This window comes from Parasteatoda tepidariorum, chromosome 3 (genome assembly GCF_982258835.1).
Source record: "Parasteatoda tepidariorum strain Cologne lab strain chromosome 3, Ptep-v5.0, whole genome shotgun sequence".
NCBI lineage: Eukaryota > Metazoa > Arthropoda > Arachnida > Araneae > Theridiidae > Parasteatoda > Parasteatoda tepidariorum.
In genome coordinates this window covers 5008619-5025873 of record NC_141757.1, presented here as the reverse complement: position 1 = coordinate 5025873, position 17255 = coordinate 5008619, and the positions used below count along the sequence as shown (strand labels likewise).

At 27.0% G+C, this 17255-nt stretch overlaps 1 protein-coding gene across 20 annotated transcripts in view; it reads right to left on the bottom strand.

The window, feature by feature from the left end:
* Window positions 1–17255, bottom strand: part of LOC107456840 (phosphatidylinositol N-acetylglucosaminyltransferase subunit A) — a 223531-nt gene that overhangs the window by 8133 nt on the left and 198143 nt on the right. For 2 of the 20 annotated variants that reach the window (XR_015432367.1, XR_015432369.1), the window contains exons 1-8: window positions 13896–14748; window positions 12642–12764; window positions 11321–11496; window positions 7992–8107; window positions 6102–6209; window positions 3569–3675; window positions 2548–2630; window positions 440–531 (exon numbers count right to left, since the gene is read on the bottom strand). Coding sequence is in view for 13 of the 20 variants with exons in the window: in XM_087158651.1 (XP_087014777.1) it covers window positions 518–531; window positions 2552–2630; window positions 3569–3675; window positions 6102–6209; window positions 7992–8107; window positions 11321–11496; window positions 12642–12764; window positions 13896–14051 (879 nt within the window). In the remaining 7 variants the exon portion in view is untranslated. The other 18 variants (XR_015432370.1, XM_087158642.1, XR_015432372.1 and 15 more) reach the window with 17 other exon arrangements.

Sequence of the window (17255 nt, the reverse complement as noted above, 5' to 3'; positions counted from 1 at the left end):
TAAAATCAATAAAATTCAAAAACATTTGTAAAAACTTTACATAATCATGATAAAATAACTAGATTCTGATAAATATTGCAGAGAAAATTGTGAAAATCATGAATTTTTTGTAATTTAGAACGCCAATCGACACGGCAAAGAAAAAAATCTATTTTTAAAAGATAGAAAATTAAGATCTTTTTACAAACTCTGATTAAAAAAAGTACCTTTAAGGGATTTTAAAAATATAAATAAAAAATTAGCACCTTTAAGCACTTTTTAAAAATGCTACGCACCCTAAGGTATGAAACCTGATTATAGTTTGAGGCAGTTAAGAAGTTGAAAAATAAATTAAACATATGAAAACAATATTCTTAAAATATATACCACAAAATTAATTTAATATGCTTGATCATTTTTTAAAAAAAATTCAAATTTAGACAGTCAAACTTATATTTACCAATGACAGTTGGTTCAGTTAACCAAACAAGTTCGGGGGGGGGGGGCAAAACTTCAGGCACACCACCAACACTAGTGCTCACAACTTGAAGTCTAAATAAGATAAATTATAGGTATGAAATGATATAATATAACAATCGCTAAACAATTTGAAACATAAATTGTTGGAATTTGATGAATTAAAATATATAGTTTAACCCTTTATAAGACTAATACATCCCACAAACTTCATCAGTTTTTAAATATCATAGGGAACCCATTTTCCTCTCTACTCCCTGTGGTTTCAGTTTTAATTATTTTCAAGAGATATTCGCGATATTGTCTAAGTTATTGCCACTCGATTTTGGAAGAAAAAAATTCCCCTTGTTTTCCCTGTATGTGTCATACACAATATATTAAGAGGAGACACAATTAGTGTTTTCTTGTGTGAGCTATATTGGGCTAACTATACTAGTTTTAATTGCTAGAAAAACTTAAAGTAAAAAAGAAACAGCTGAACTTAAGTAATGCTATAGTGAATGAAATAGTTAAAATAGCTGAAATATCTTCACTAAAGATTCCAGAGATTGCACTTTGAATGGTCACCATTTTTTTAAAAGACAAAAATAAAAAACGAATTCCCTGTATTTTTCCAGTTTGTAAAGAAAAGCTCAAAAATTCCTTCCATTTTCCCTGTATATTTTGGTGATTTTTAAATTCCTGTATTTTCCAGGTTTTCCTTTTTCTAAGTGTAGTGGCAACCTAGTTGAATTTCATGATATGCGTTGAATTTTAATAATAATTTAGAATCTGTCTGGCAGCCATAAAATAACACAAACACCCATAAGTATAAGTTCAGGACATTTCCATACAATAGGCAGCAAAAGTATTAAAATTATTTCCATCTCTGTCGTGAGATACGAAAGAAAACTCATCCCAAAATCTCTTTTATGTGCTTTACTACTGCTTTACGAACCAAGCGAACCATAACTTTCTGGTATAACATATATACATGCTATTGCTTGAAAAGCAAGCTTCGTCACCAATACTTGATATGACAGTATGCTGTCCAATAGCACCATATGTTTAAAATTTCTGCTGCTATTTCAAAAAGGATAAAAAATAAATCTAAATAATTACTGCGTAACTAAGTTTTTATTTCTATAAAAATACGAAATTATTCTGAATAAATACTAAGCGTATAACTAACCTAAACTATAACTTGAGACTACATAACAAAATTAATTTAAACAAATGCTTAACATATAACTAATTATATTTAACACTACTTAAATCATTACAACCTAACAAAATGAACCACTATAAAGGACTACAATGTTGCCAATTTAGCTAGAGAAATACCCATATATTTGGTGCAATGTAAGAGAAATAATTATATAGATGTTTTGTTCAGTTATCAGATGATAACTACAAAAAAATATATATATACTATAGTTTGTCTAAAGTAAGAACTCCCCTAGCCATTTGTCTGGACCCGTGCCAGTGGCTATGGAAATGAGGTATAATTATTTCAAGTAGGGTCACTGTTTAAGACAAGTTTTTGCTCGAGTTGGCAAGAGAGAAAGGGAATCTTTTTCTTCCGTCTATTGTGTTAGCCCCAGAGAAAAGAGAATCTGCCCTCCGTGAAATGCAATATTCTTGTTTCCATAGCAGCAAACGGCCTCAGACTTTGTGGCAGGGGGAATTCTTATCATATACAAACTATAATGAAGTGCTTTGTTTACATAAATGTGGATAACAGTTAAGGTTAGAGTGAGGTCAAGAAGAAAGTTTAATACACAGGAGCTATTTTTCTCTTGTGTGTTCTGTATTTGTTTATTTGATTGTTTCTCAACAAATTTATTTACAGTTATAAACAAAGAATTTAGAAATTCTGTATGCACAGAAAATCACATTTATGGCCAATTCTTTGCTGCAGGTTAAATTTTGAAAATCCCCACCACCTTTTCATAAAGAAACTGATCTTATAAATCAACGTAATAAGCTAAAGGAATTTCTTTGTATAAATAAATCTCAAAAATATTTTAACATAACATTACTAAAATATTTAACTCTACAAAGGGTATAATATATAAAAAAAAATTATATTAGCAGTAAAATATTAAATACCCACAACAAGCTGCTTCTGAAATTGCAAAACAAAATGCTTCTGTAAGTGATGCATTCAGGTAGATATCACCCTTCACAAGAACCTAAACAGAGATTACTATTTTTTTAAATTCATTTCGCAGTCATAAAAAACATAACTCAAAATTGATAATGCTATTTGAGATTAGTATATAAAGATTTAAAATTTTGAAAAGATAGGAGCAATTTTTAGAAACCAATATATGGCAAAATAGAAAGTAGTCTAACAGATTTTACGTAACAGCATAAAAAAAATTAGAGTTACAGTTTTCGCATAACAGCATTACGAAAATTATAATTCTTATCAAAAAATGTCATACGTATGTTATAGAGTTTTAATGCACAGAAAATCAGTAATTCGACTTACGTACTATGAAGTGTCAAATATGGTAAAAAAAATCATAGAGCGGGTGCAAAAAATATGCTATGGTTCATTCTCTTGAATATGTAATTTTTCAGCAATGCAATGTAATTTTTTTGAAACCTTTATTTTTTAAAAATTTTTCAACAAAATTTTCAATCAAAAAATTTAACTTTTACTTTCAAAATTGAAATTTTAGAGACTTTTTAATCAAAAAAATTTCTTATAGAAATAATAAAATCAACAATTAAAAAAGTAAACCTAAGTTAGAATGTGTACCATACCAGGCAAAATAACAAAAAAGTTTAACAAAAATCGAATATTGCATCTATCGCATCGAATTTAATCTTGCAAAAGAAAAAAAAACATACATTTGCAAAATGCATTTAAAGTTTTGCTAACAAATGTGACTACCTTAATGCACATAAACCACTCTAGAAACAAACCACCAATCAGAATCAAGTTACATTTGTCATAATTTGAACATTACATGTAGAATAAAATAATTTAATATTTTGACTGAAATGAGCATATAACTTATTTTAATCAAAAATTAAATTATAAACCATAATTAAAAAACTATAACATTAAAGAATAACTATAATAAAAGTCTTTGTGAGATAAACGGAAGAACATATTTACATCTCGGACATTTTCATGCTTTACGGCTCCAAGAAGAGTCACTCTTTCTTGCAGTTGGCAACGTTCTCGAACTTCTTCTAAAACTATTCTCTTAGGACCATCCCCACCTGTAATAATTCAAAAAAAAAAAAAAACTTAGTTGTATCAAAGTTTCTGCTCCAGTTTAGAACATTTTATTTCTCTAATTACAGACGCACTTTGATACTGATGATTTTACATAAAATAGTTCAACTCATTTTAAGCCAAGTATATAAATTTTATAAAATGAATTATTTTCATTCAAATATGGTTACATTACATTCATTAAGAAACAAAATTTCGTGTATAAAAATTATATTTTATTCAAGAAATAAAATGGTGCGTATGAGCACCATTCACCAAATCAATGAACAAACCATTTCGGTGAACGCTTGTTTCCTTTTATGAAATTAATTTTATATTTTTCTTATTAACTGACTTTCAACTTTAATCCATCATAAAACATAATGACAAATCTTAAAAGGAATAATTATAAATGTTCAAAAAAATTTTTTTCGTCAATAACGATTTTAAGTTTAAAAAAACTTGAATAGTTAAAAAATTTCTCAACAGAAAGTGTGTACTCCAACTGAATATTAAATTTTGGGTGTCTTAAGAGCCCTTGACAATAGTAGAAAAATAAAATTAGTGAAAAATATATGTCACAATGTTAATAAAAAATATTTAATGAAATGGTGCGCTTACGCCCATTTGGACAAAAATGGGTTGATACATAACTCCAGTTTACAATACTTTGATGGTAAGCATTTGTTCTCCAAAACTAATTTAAAACCAAAATCTCAACAATAAAATACAATAAAAAGTTAGGACATATTTGTCATGGATGTGACCAATGGTTTCACTACATTTGGCTATAAAATTTAACGCCCTGCTTCATCGACATTAAGTTCATTGTAAATGTTTCATATCCTACTGTTGTACACAATTAAGGGAACGTGCTATAATTTTTCCTCAAAATATATTTAAAAAATGTAAAATAACTTACTTTAAGAAAACAAAAATATCGTAAATTACAAATACAGTTGCAATAATGTTATTTGCATCCTTGTAAATCAGAATTGTATGGTTTGGGGCATTTTAAAGAATGGTTTTAGACATTTTCAAGGTTTGAATTTTGTCAAAAAACAGTTGAAGTACACACTACTTGCTTAGGAAGAGTTTTAGCAAAACAAACATTGTAAAGATTTTTACTAATAGCAAGTATTTAAATCAAATTTGATGACATGACAAAATTCATTGAAATTATTGAATAATGTGGGGATATGAGTAGACACCTAGGATAAAATAACTATTGTATACATAAAAATCAGATGAAAAGTATGATTGGTTCATGCATTCTCATTGGTCAAATAAATCATGTGGTATGAGATCCAGTTTTCAACTGTATGAATAGTTATTTGATTGTCAACAGCATAAGACTAATAAAAGTTGGTAAATAAAATTAATAAAGGAATTTTTAACCTACAAAATATATGTCTTCTCCTTAATTTAAAGATAGTTATAATGTAATATTTATTACTCATCCTTTCTTATTTTTTTTTTTTGGTTTTTGATTATTATTTCAAATTAGAGGCTGAAAACTGAAAAAGATTCCTGAACCCATAGCCATTAACAAAATTTGCAAAACAAAATAGTTACGATCAGAAATATAAAAAAAAACAAACTGAACTACATTAGTAATCATAACTGTTACTTTCGATAAAATTATATAACTGTTTCTCTAGAGCAGTCTTTCTTAACCTTTTTGGTATAATGGACCCCTTTTAAAATTTTTTAAGAAGTCACGGACCACCCCCTGTGAAAAAAATTATTGCAAAAAACATCAATTATTAAAAAACATTTAATTTTATTATTTTAATAGTATACAAAATTTTTAATGTGAAGGTTGCTGCTGCTTCTCCTTAATTAATAAATTGGATTGGGGGATGGTATTCGACAAAGCAACGCGCATATCATGTTCAACATTCAATCGATTTTGATATTTTGATTTTATTGTCACAAGTGTGGAAAATCACGCTTCGCTAATAACTGTAGCAAATGTAGTATTCACTGTAGCAAATGGAATTATAGCTACCATAGCTCACTTTACAAGCAATGGGTAGGCTTCCAAACATTTTAAAAAATAGGAGTAGTCAGTGGACCCCCAAAATATGACTCATGGACCCCTTAGGGGTCCATAAACCACAGGTTAAGAAACCCTGCTCTAGAGCATGGCTGAAAAATATTTTAAAGATATTTTTTTCTTTCATATTTTTACTAATATTTGAGGCAGATCAAGGGTCAAGTTAGTAAGGTCTCTTGGGCCACTTTTGCCAGCCAGCCATAAGTTGTGAATCCTCCTGTTTTAAAATATTCAACAAAATGTTACATTATAACTCAATATGCAATATCCATTAAGACTGGTATTTAAATATCGAATAATTTAAATATAAGATAATTAAATAATTTAAATATCTTATGAACTTAAAGGGAAAAATACATTTAAAGCACATACGAATTATAAAATCTACATCGGGGTATCTGGAACAAATTTGTGGAATCACTTCTGCAAGTAGATCTATTCCTTTTCTATAAACAAGTCTACTGATGACAACGATTGTAACTAAAATAAATTAATATTCATTTTAGAACATAAGATTACTTGTACAATGAAATTATTAATATGAAACTTTATAATAACATAAATATTAAACAATTTTGCATTATTAATAAATATCTATATATATATTTTTTTTAGTGTGCGTAGCCTGATTTTTAAACAAAAAATAAACATCTCTTAAGTACTCCAAAAATATTTTTAATCACTTTCCAAAAAAAAAATCATAATTAGGATCTGTGCAGTAATAAAAAAAAATTTTCTTCTATCGTTTAAAGTTCTTCATTTATAAACATAAAATTAATAAAATTCAAAAACATTTTCAAAAACTTTAAATAATCATGGTAAAATAACTAGTTGCTGATAAATATTGCAGAGAAAATAGTGAAAATCATGATTTTTTTGTAATTTAGAACGAGAATTAATACAGCAATGAAAAATCTATTTTTAAAAGATAGAGAATTAAGCCCTTTTTACAAACCATGATTAAAAAAAGTACCTTTAAGGGCTTTTAAAAAACGTAAATCAAAAATAAGCACCTTTAATTACTTTTTAAAAACACTATGCACCCTGTTAAATATGTGTTGTATCTAAACCAGTTATTTAAGCTTGATTATTATGAAACTGGTGGAATACATGGATTCTCAAAACTACAATTATTTTTTTGAATACATCGAACTGATGAATGAATATGAATCAAATTAGGAATATGAATGAATGGTTATGAATATAATTGTGTTGAACATAAATGAGAGTTAACAGACATTGAATACCCAGTAAAATTGGAAGGATTCAGACAATATCAGGTGATCAGACCAAAAACAGGATTTGAGTAGTGATAATGAAAGTCTGGCAAGGTGGAGTTACAATCCTAATGCAGAGTTTGTCTATGTCTATATATATATATATATATATATATATATATATATATATATATAGATATATATACATATACATAAATACAAGAAAACATGAAGAAAGTTAAAAAAAACAATAAGTTTAATTTTTTCCGTCCCCCCCCCCCAGTTTTTCAAATAAAATTTAATTATTTTTTTTAACTGTTGTTTGTTATATATATATATATATATATATATATATATATATATATATATATATATATATATATATATATATATATATATATATAGATAGATAGATAGATAGATATTACTAATTTCAAGTAACAGAAGCATTTCCTGTTTACAAAAAAAAGTTTTTTAAAAAGCCTTATGAACAGAATAGAACAGCATATAATTTTTTTAATCATAAATGCAAGAATTTTTCTTTTGATATACATTGTAAAGAATAGATATTCTGATATCATTGGCGATATTGTCCTGTAACAAAAATTTTTTTGTGTAGTTTACTTTTTAAAATTTTATCGACTTGGAAATTACTTTTAATAATATCAATCAGTCATTGAGAATTTTTTTCATTCTCAAAGCAAAGTAAAAAAAAAAAAAATGCATTTTTTAAAAATAAATCTGCAGAAAAGGAAGAAAAAGAGCTCTGCAGAAAAAAAATCTTTCCAAAAATTCTGCAGATAAAAAAATCAAACTTCTTTGCTTCCCAAATAAAAATTCTTTCTGCAAGAGCTCTGAAGTATTCTGCGACAATGTCACTGTGTCCCCAAGATTCTGCCACAGGCTCTTATATATAGTTAAGATATGAGAGAGCCTATATTTTAACTTGGGGACATCAGTGCCATGAGAAAACAAAAGCTAAAAGGAATACAAATGAAATTTTACAGAAAAAATAAGGTGAACATGTTGGCATAAATTACTTTACTTCTCGACTTTAGCTTTGGCAAGAAATCTGGCTTGAAGATCGTTGTATCCACTGCATTTGGTATAACTGATATTGTATTTGGACAAACATTTGCTCTAAGAGCAGTATTTTCTTTCCTAATTAAAATAAGTACATTTTAAAAAATAAACTTTAAAAGTAAAAACAGCAATTATGAAATCAAAATAAATTTTTTAAAATGGCGTGTAATAAACAAAAAAACTTTAAATTTATGGTAATAAAATAAGAAAATCATGTATAAAGCAGATAAATACTACAGTTCCAAAGAAAAGCAGTAAAAATTCCATAAGAAAATTGAAACCTATAGAACATTTTAAAGAAGAAAAGAATGAAAAATATAATAAGGACGTCCGGAGATGACGTGGTCAGGGGGGTAACAGCTCCGAAAAAAAAAAAAAAAAACACAAAACCTTTTCTTAAGAGAGAGCACTTCAAATGTTTAAACTTTGCTCTCACTGTATTCCAAAGATTTTGCAAAAAGTCCAGGAGGAGAGAATACAGAGACAAAATAAAAAAGTAAAATATATAAACTAATTACAAAAGGAAAACAATGTTTAAAAAACCTGCTTAAAAATATTCCATAGTTAAACCAAAACAGCACACTACTTTCTGAAAAACCTTAACCAAACAGAAATTCACTAACAAACTACGCCTCCATTTTATGAGCAGAAAGAAGAAAAAAAACGTAAGCAAGAAAGTTGTTGCCATTTGTTAGTAGAAAAGCTTAACTGGGGCAACTCAGTTTACTTTTGTATTTTGTTTTTTTATTCTCTTTTTCTCTCTTTCTGGACTTTTTGCAAAACCTTCGAGGTACAGAAAGAGCAAATTTCAGACATTTGTCATGCTCTCTCGATAGAAAAGGTTTTGTGTTTTTATGACTTCCGGAACTGGTACCCCCTGACCACGTCAGTTTCGATTTCATTAATACATTTTTCATTATTTTCTTCTTTAAAATTTTCTATTTAAATATATGAGTAATAATTATAAAAGCTAAAGGATATACACTAAACAAAATCGAATTGCATAAATCTGTGCAAACATTATTTGTGTTTTTGTTTTCTGGTATTTCAGCCACTGGAATTATGAAAATGGGAACTATTACTCTTTCATTATTGTAAGTGTCAGTTTGTTTTAATGTAAATTAAAACAAACTGACACTTACAGTAATGAATAAACATAAAGTGTTATAGGATGAATAAGAATAAAATAGGATATTAAAACTAATAAAAGAACTTCAACTTTTGTGATTCTATTTTTTCAATGTAAAGCATGTCATCAGACTACTTAATACTTAAAAAATTACTCCATTAATGTTTCGTTCAGGTTCATAAAACATATGCAAAAACTGGAAACGATTCATTTGTTCAAATTATATCCATTTAAGTGAAACATTTTGCCAATTTGTTAAAAAAAAAAATTTAAAAAAAAACTTTAATAATTTTTCTTAATTCTATTTAATTTTTTTGAACAAGATAACTTTTTTAAAAAATTTGCATCAATTTTCAAGCACCCAATCTAAAGTTATTTTCAGTCAGAAAAAAAGTGCTAAAAAATTAAGTTTGGTACAGAGAAAATAAAATTTTAAAAGACATATATGTGAAAACAAATGCTCTTCTTTACTCTGCCATTCTTTCTACTCGGCCATTTTATCTGTTTACATATATATTCTCAGAAACTTGCCATTCTCAATCAGCATACATATATCTGATAAGGTAATACATACCTGCCAACATTGTAAAAAAAAAATAACTGAGATTTTACTGTTTTACTATATCATGTATAATCATTTAAGTCAAAAAGAGAAATTCAAAAGTGGAAATAACATAAGCACTTACATTTAGCGAATTAAAAAATATGTATGTAAATCTTAATCTAAAGAAGATTCTTTTAAACCATTATTTATAATTACTTAAACTATTTTATAACCATTGTTAAACAGCCGACCCAATTTTTGGTTTATGGATACTAGTGTTCAACTCTGTTGCCTTGTAATTTTGAACCCAATCCAGAAGACAAGGAAACTCCTGGATCAATCCAGTAGTGGAAGAAATTTTATATTGTGGAGGACATTTTGATAGAACTAACCCGCAATTGCGTTACATGGAAAGGAAAAACCACGAAAAAATCCCAAGGGTAGCCTGACCGTAAAAGGTACTTAAAATATTAACACTCAGCATACTGCATACAACTTTTTCAACAAATATGGAGAAATTTGAGAATATACAGGCAAACAGGTGGTAGTCGTAAAATGCAGGAGTCTTTGTTAACCCCTTAACTGCCGCGGGCGTATATATACGTCTCGGCCAGACGATGCGTTAACTGCCGCAGGCGTATATATACGCTTTCCTGAAGTACGATGCTTTGCATTGCGCTGCTATAAATAGAACTACACCCCTTACTTCAGAATGCAGTAAAATGGCCTTGAAAGTGTTTGCTTTGCGAATGCATTACTAATTTCGGAATGGGAAAAGGATGTTATGGAAAAGTGATATCATATTAATCGCTTGTGTGTATTTATTTGAGTAAGGTCGGGTTTATTCTTTTTTCGCTTTTGTTTTCCGTATGTATTTGGTGCTTTTTATTCTTTCCATCAACGTCTTCAAATAAAAATGCATCGCGAAAATGTGCTGTTTGTTCAAGAAAAAAAATTCATCGTGAATCCCGCTATCAGTGCGATGAATGTGGTGTTGGTTTATGTGTCCAACCATGTTTAAGGATTTATCATACAACAGCTAAGTTTTAGCATCTTTTTTATTGTATTTTTATTATTTAATTTAAATTTTGTATTTTCTTTCTTTCCTTTTTCTTGTCTTGTAAAAGTAAACTGTTTTTAAATTGCAAAGCGTGCATCATTTAACCCCACCAAAACACCGCGTAAGAAGGTGCACTTGAACGAAAAACGGTGGCACTGGGGAGTGAATCACGTAGATTTTACTCGGCAGTTAAGGGGTTAAAAAACAGGAGAATTGGCAGGTATGGTAATAGAACTTCGAGTAACATGCTGCTAAGAGTATAAAAACTTGATTCTCCAAAGAAAGAAATTCATAATTAAAAAAGAAAAAGAAATAATACTCAGATTCCAAAATGGTGGCCTGTTTCCCAAGATGTACCAGAACAACATACATGTGTGTTACGACCTCATTGCATAACAATGAGAGGAGTTATTACGATAAATTAATGTCATAATTTAACAAAAAAACATGAGAATACCTTAAAAAGATATTAATAAACAATACACATTTTATAATCGTAAAGAAAAATTAAACTATATCTAGTATATAGTAATTAAAAAATATCTAAATATAGCATACCCAGTATGAGACATACATATCACATGATTACAGACACTCAAAGTCATTTGGAGAAGTTTATTTGTGATTATGGCACTGGCATCTGCAAACCCAAATAGGGAATGATCTGTAAAAACTCCTTTTAGTCCCATTGTCTTAGCGTGAAGCATTGCTTCATGTGCTAACACAGAAAATGCCTGAAAAAAATTAACATAAATTAAAAAAATTTTAAATATTTTATATTTTTAAACATCAAAACTGTAAAAGAAAATTGTCTTATTTAATAAGAAAAACAGAAAAACTTGAAAGGAAAACAAAAATATAAATTATTGAAATTATTCTGTCTAAATTTTTCAACTTATAGGTAAATAACAAAATTTGTTTTCCTTTTGCATTGTTTTTTTAATTAAAGGTGTTCCAATAAACAACATTTTTTTAATCACACATATTTTACTCAAATTCCAAGGTAAGCTGATGACTTGCATACCCTAATTGTAATTATGACAACTATGTTTTTTATAACTATTATTATTTTCAAAAAAAGGTAGTTCTATCATATTGGCTTGGTTGCATTTGGTTATGCTACATTGAAATAGTAGATCTGCTCTTGCTGTTATTATAGCATTGTAGCTTAATTCATTTACTATTATCGATATTTCTTCGTATACCTTAATTGATGATTAGATATCTTTAAATAAATAAACTGCAATACTATTGCATAATAATTTTCATTTCTTAGAATGTGTTATTTTAGTATAATACTTTGAAACATAAACATTAGTTAAAAATATTAAAGCAATAGTTTACAATGGGGGGTATTTTGGCAACTTTTTTGATGCCAAGGAGGGAGTCAAAAATTAATAGATATAATCAGAAACAGGGATTCATCAAAATTGTACAATAGACATTTTTTCTAACCCAAGGGGTCTGACTCTAACAAGCGAGTAACTAATGATAAAAGAAAAATGAATTTTAAAATTTAAATTAATATATATATGAAAATTAATTAAATTAATATTCATGAAAATAAACCAAGAACCAATCTGGTAATGAAAAAACAATTGTGGTAACCTAAAAGAGATGTCAATAAAAGCAAAGAATATCATGGTAACCAAAAACAGGGTTTTAGAAAAAATTGTACAATTCAAGGGTTTCCAGACCCTACACTAGAGCCAAGGTAAATAAATAAATGATAAGCATTAGTACCTTTAGTGATGGTTAATTTATTAATTTTTTGGAATTTGGCAACAAAGTTGGCAAATCATACAATTTTAGGAATTTTTTACACAATTTTTTGAGGATCCTTTACAGCAAAAGTAAGGAGAAAAAAAAAGTATCTTACTGAATGTCCATGTACAATAGAAATTTTTTCTCTAACAAGGATAAAACGGATGACAGGGAAGGTGGTAAATAATGTCAGTAGTGTGCACTGATTGTACACCACCCATACAGGCATATAATAAACCTAAAAAAAATGTGAAACAATGTGTGCAATTAATAATTGAATTAAGTATCTATAAGTACATAATTACTTTTGAAAAAAATAAAAGCTGATTATATTTAGAATGCAAGTTACAGCAATTTATTTGTTATGTTTCAAAACAATTACAAATAAACAATAACATAAATTGATAAAGGGATTGATAATTGAATATTTCAATTAAAAAATTGAAAGTTTACAGAACATTTTTTTTATTTCGCACTCTACCAATTGTTTTTTTTTTTTTTTTTTTAAATAAAAAAAATGCACTGTTAACTTTAAATTAAGGAAAACTCTCCTAAGATTTATATAAATTTTTAAAATAATATAATAAACAAAAATGAATTTTTAAAATAATATTAAAACTTTATATTTTTGGTGTGAAATGTACGGTGATTATTAATATAGAAAACTAAGCAAATTTAAATTCAATATAATACACTTAAAATTGCAAAAAAAAATTTTTTTTTTCCTGGCATTAAACTAACTTTATTTAAACTATTAAAGATTTTTTCAGTTACAGATTATTTAAATTAATTTAAAAAAATTTTAAGTTGTTGAAGGTAAAACAGAAAATTTTGAGTTGGGAGCAACCAATAACTTGCAAGAGAATCAAAATTACTTTGCAAGTGAATTTGTTAACTAAAAAAGAGTTATAAATAATATACTACAAGCAAAAATGTATAGCATATAGTGCTGAATATGAATTCAAGCTGAAAAACAAAGTTTGAAATCCAAAAATTAATAGGGAACCAAAATTGAAACTGACATCAATTTAAAAAAAAAAGAATAAAAATATAATTTTAAAGCTACACAAACATATAAAATGCTAAAACTATTAAAATAAATTCAGACGCATAATAAATTATTCGCAATCTATTTAATTTAAAAAAAGGAAACCTCCTCTGATGAATAATTAAAACTAGACAATATACCACATTTCTTAAGAATTTGCAACAACAAAAAAGTTTGAAATTGCTGTGCCTGAGGGAAAAATTACAAAAGTTGTTATGCATTTTATTAATATTATTAAGAATATTAAAATATTATTATTAAAATGATATTAATAATATTATTTTAATAATATGTAAAATTCAAAAATTACTTCTAAACTACTTTTAATCCATTGGTTAAATATCTTATTCCTTTACGATTTCCATAGGCATGAGTAATTACAATGACTTTGTGACCTTTTTTAATAAGACACTGAGCAAGTTGGTAAATATGACTCTCTTCCCCACCAGTATTGGGATAGAAGAAATCAGACACCATAGTAGAAGTAATAAATATTCTGTGTTAAAATTTAATGTATGAACATTGTATCAATTCATATATAACTTCTGGCAGTTAATCAGATTTGAAAAGAACTTTTTAAACTATATAAACAAAGTATATTTTATTTTTGTTAAATATTAGGCAATAAAAATTTTTAAATAATAAGTTCTAAAAAGTTTTTTAATAAATGAATGTTTTATGTAAGTTATTATTTCAGTTGTAAAGTTAAAATTTTGAGTTAGATGTGGTTTTGTTATTTTTATGTAGAAACAAAAATTGCATTTGACCAATAAAATAAAAATATATCAATATGGAAGATGAGTGTCTTTTCTCACTTTTCAAATATAAATTCCTTTACTAATTTAACTCATAAAAAGTTAGGGTTTGAAATTAAATCTAGTCACAGTACTGTTATTCCTGTCCAAAAAAATGAGAAATAAAGGGGGTTTATGTAAATCATATTTCAGAATAAAAAATAACTAATTTAATTTTGTGTTTCGCTACTTTAATTTCGAAAGTTCTGCACACATTTTAATTAATAATAAAATATGTTTTGTGATGCTGGTTTCATTCTGTAAAATCTGAATAGTATACCTATTCAGACATATTTTCGTAGTGATACCTGTTCACACCACCTAGAACTGCCAGCTTCCCAAAAGGATTTCAAACTAGCAAAAATATTCTTAAAAAATAAATAAAACATTTGAAAGCTTGCCTTAGAAGCCCTTCTATAGCATTATTTTTTTATTATCATTATTTCTTGCAGGATAATGCCCAGAAATCAACAAACATAGGTACAGGTACCTTATACAGAAATCATCTGGAAAAAGAAAAAACAGAATTGCGCTTTTTCTTAGGATCAAAAGCATAGAGAAGACAATTTAGTCAAATTGTAAATACAGTTAGCAATCAATATAAGCTTCACTTTTCATTCATTTTAAGTTTGTAAGTGAACAAGGACATGAACGCCTGATTTAAATTAATAGATCAGATCAATCAAAAATAAATTCCAACTTTTTCTTTCAGAATCAAAACTATTTACTAGTTGTTGATGGTTGACTTATCTAAATATTCTTGAAAGTTTAATTGTATCATCAATACTATTGATATTTTTACTTTAGATTGTCCTCAAAAAAGAAAATTCTCCCCTTTGCAATTCGTATTTAAAAAAAATTTCAGTTAACAAATTTAATATCGTATGAGAGAGTATGTCACTATTTCTGTATGCAAAATATTTCTAAACCAATATTGTTATAATTGTGGGGACAATTTCAAAAAAAGATAAGTATGTTCCACACATAGGATGAATTTGTATCATTCCTAATGTCAAAATTTTAAATAGAATACATTGTTATCAAAGTACTATGTATGCATATGGGAATAATTTAATATGGATTTTCATCAGCATAAGCATCATTTAAATTACCAAATGTTGAGCTTCTTCTGCAGATTTTCTACTTTTCGATTAAAATTTCAATAAAAAATTATACTTTGACTGTTTACGAAATAAAACTTCGCCTTTCTATTAAAAAAATTTAGCATCTGCCATAATTTATGAGTCATTTCTCAATTTAACAATACATTAACTACGGAAACAGGAACTACGAAGACCAATAAAACAATTCATTTTTGAAAGCAAAACATAAACAAACAATCTCAGTCAACGGAACAGTGAGCAAATGAAATGAGCAGGGTTGGGTTTTTGACGTCAAAAAGCGGTTTTTGACATGACAAGGGTAGAATACTGGTTTAAACCGTCAAAAACTGAAGTTTGCCAAGAAAATATATAAACTTCAAAACTATCAACAGTTGCCATGCATTATATTGAAATTTAATTATACTATAGGTAATCAGCAGGTTTTAAAATATTTTTTAATTAAAATTAAGGTAAAATAACAGATTTAAAATCTTAGAAATTTATATTCAAATGCATGTGCAGAAAAATTTTGCACAAAAATTGTTTAAATATTATATTTTGAAAAAAAATTATTTTTTTTTTGTTGATATTTAAGAAAATTAAAAGTTTATTACTATGCATTTTTGACATATAAGGAACATATAACTAATATTTATGAGGAACTTACAAGTTATGTTGTATAAATACAAACTTGATACAAGTGTAGTTTATTATATTTATTTATTATTACACTTATCATTTTAAAACAATTTTTATCTCTTAATTTTTTTTTCTCCACTTGTATTAAGAATACAAATAATGCATATCTTGAAAGCAAGACGTAATTATTCAACAGCTGAATATTTAGATATTCAACAAAACTATATAGTATTCAGCAAAATGAAATTCACAAGTATTTGGATAAACTAAATTTTCAGCATAGTAAATGAATAGGCTGAATATACTGTAAATCGACACTAACTACTCTGTGTATTTAACAGAAAGCACTTATTTTTGTATTGTCTTATGTTAAAAAGATTATTAAGAAGATTTAAAAGAATATTAAAAAGATTTTTCTTTAAAAGATGTCTAATGTACAAAACTGCTAATGTTTATCTTTAAAAATGTCTAATTTTTAGTATAATATATACTATACACTAAATTTGGTTATAATATCACTGCAGATTTTCAATGACACATGAAAATGAAAACATAATATTACAAAAGATGTGAGCTTTCAAAAGTACAAGATTTTGGTTACTATTCAAAATATAAGTGTTTCTTCAAAATTTTAAATTTATTTTTTCTAGAACATATTAAGAAACACTATCCTTTATAAAAAATACATAAATTTTATGTATTAATTAAATTTCACATATTGATTATAGGTTTTTGAAATTTTCGACAGTGAGGTTTTTGACGTGACGGTTTAAACCGTCAAACACTCACATGTCAAAAACCTGCCAACCCTGGAAATGAGTCATTTTTTCACGTTTCCATGGAAGTGATTCAAAACTTATTATTTTTTTGCATCGACTAGTGTTTAATCACTCCGATAAAAGAAAATTGATTTTTTATTTACTCCTTTAGAGCTTTAATTCAATAACTTTCTAAATTTATTCTGTGCTACTGTTATTGAGAGCAAGACAGGCCAATATTAATTGTATCGATTATGTTGTTTGGATTTAATATAATGGTATTCTATGTCCAGACATTTTTACAAAAGATTTTTATTTATTGCTTTTCTGCAACTCTTGCATTCCATTATTTTTAGTTGTCATCGCAACCAATGTTGCCACAATCCA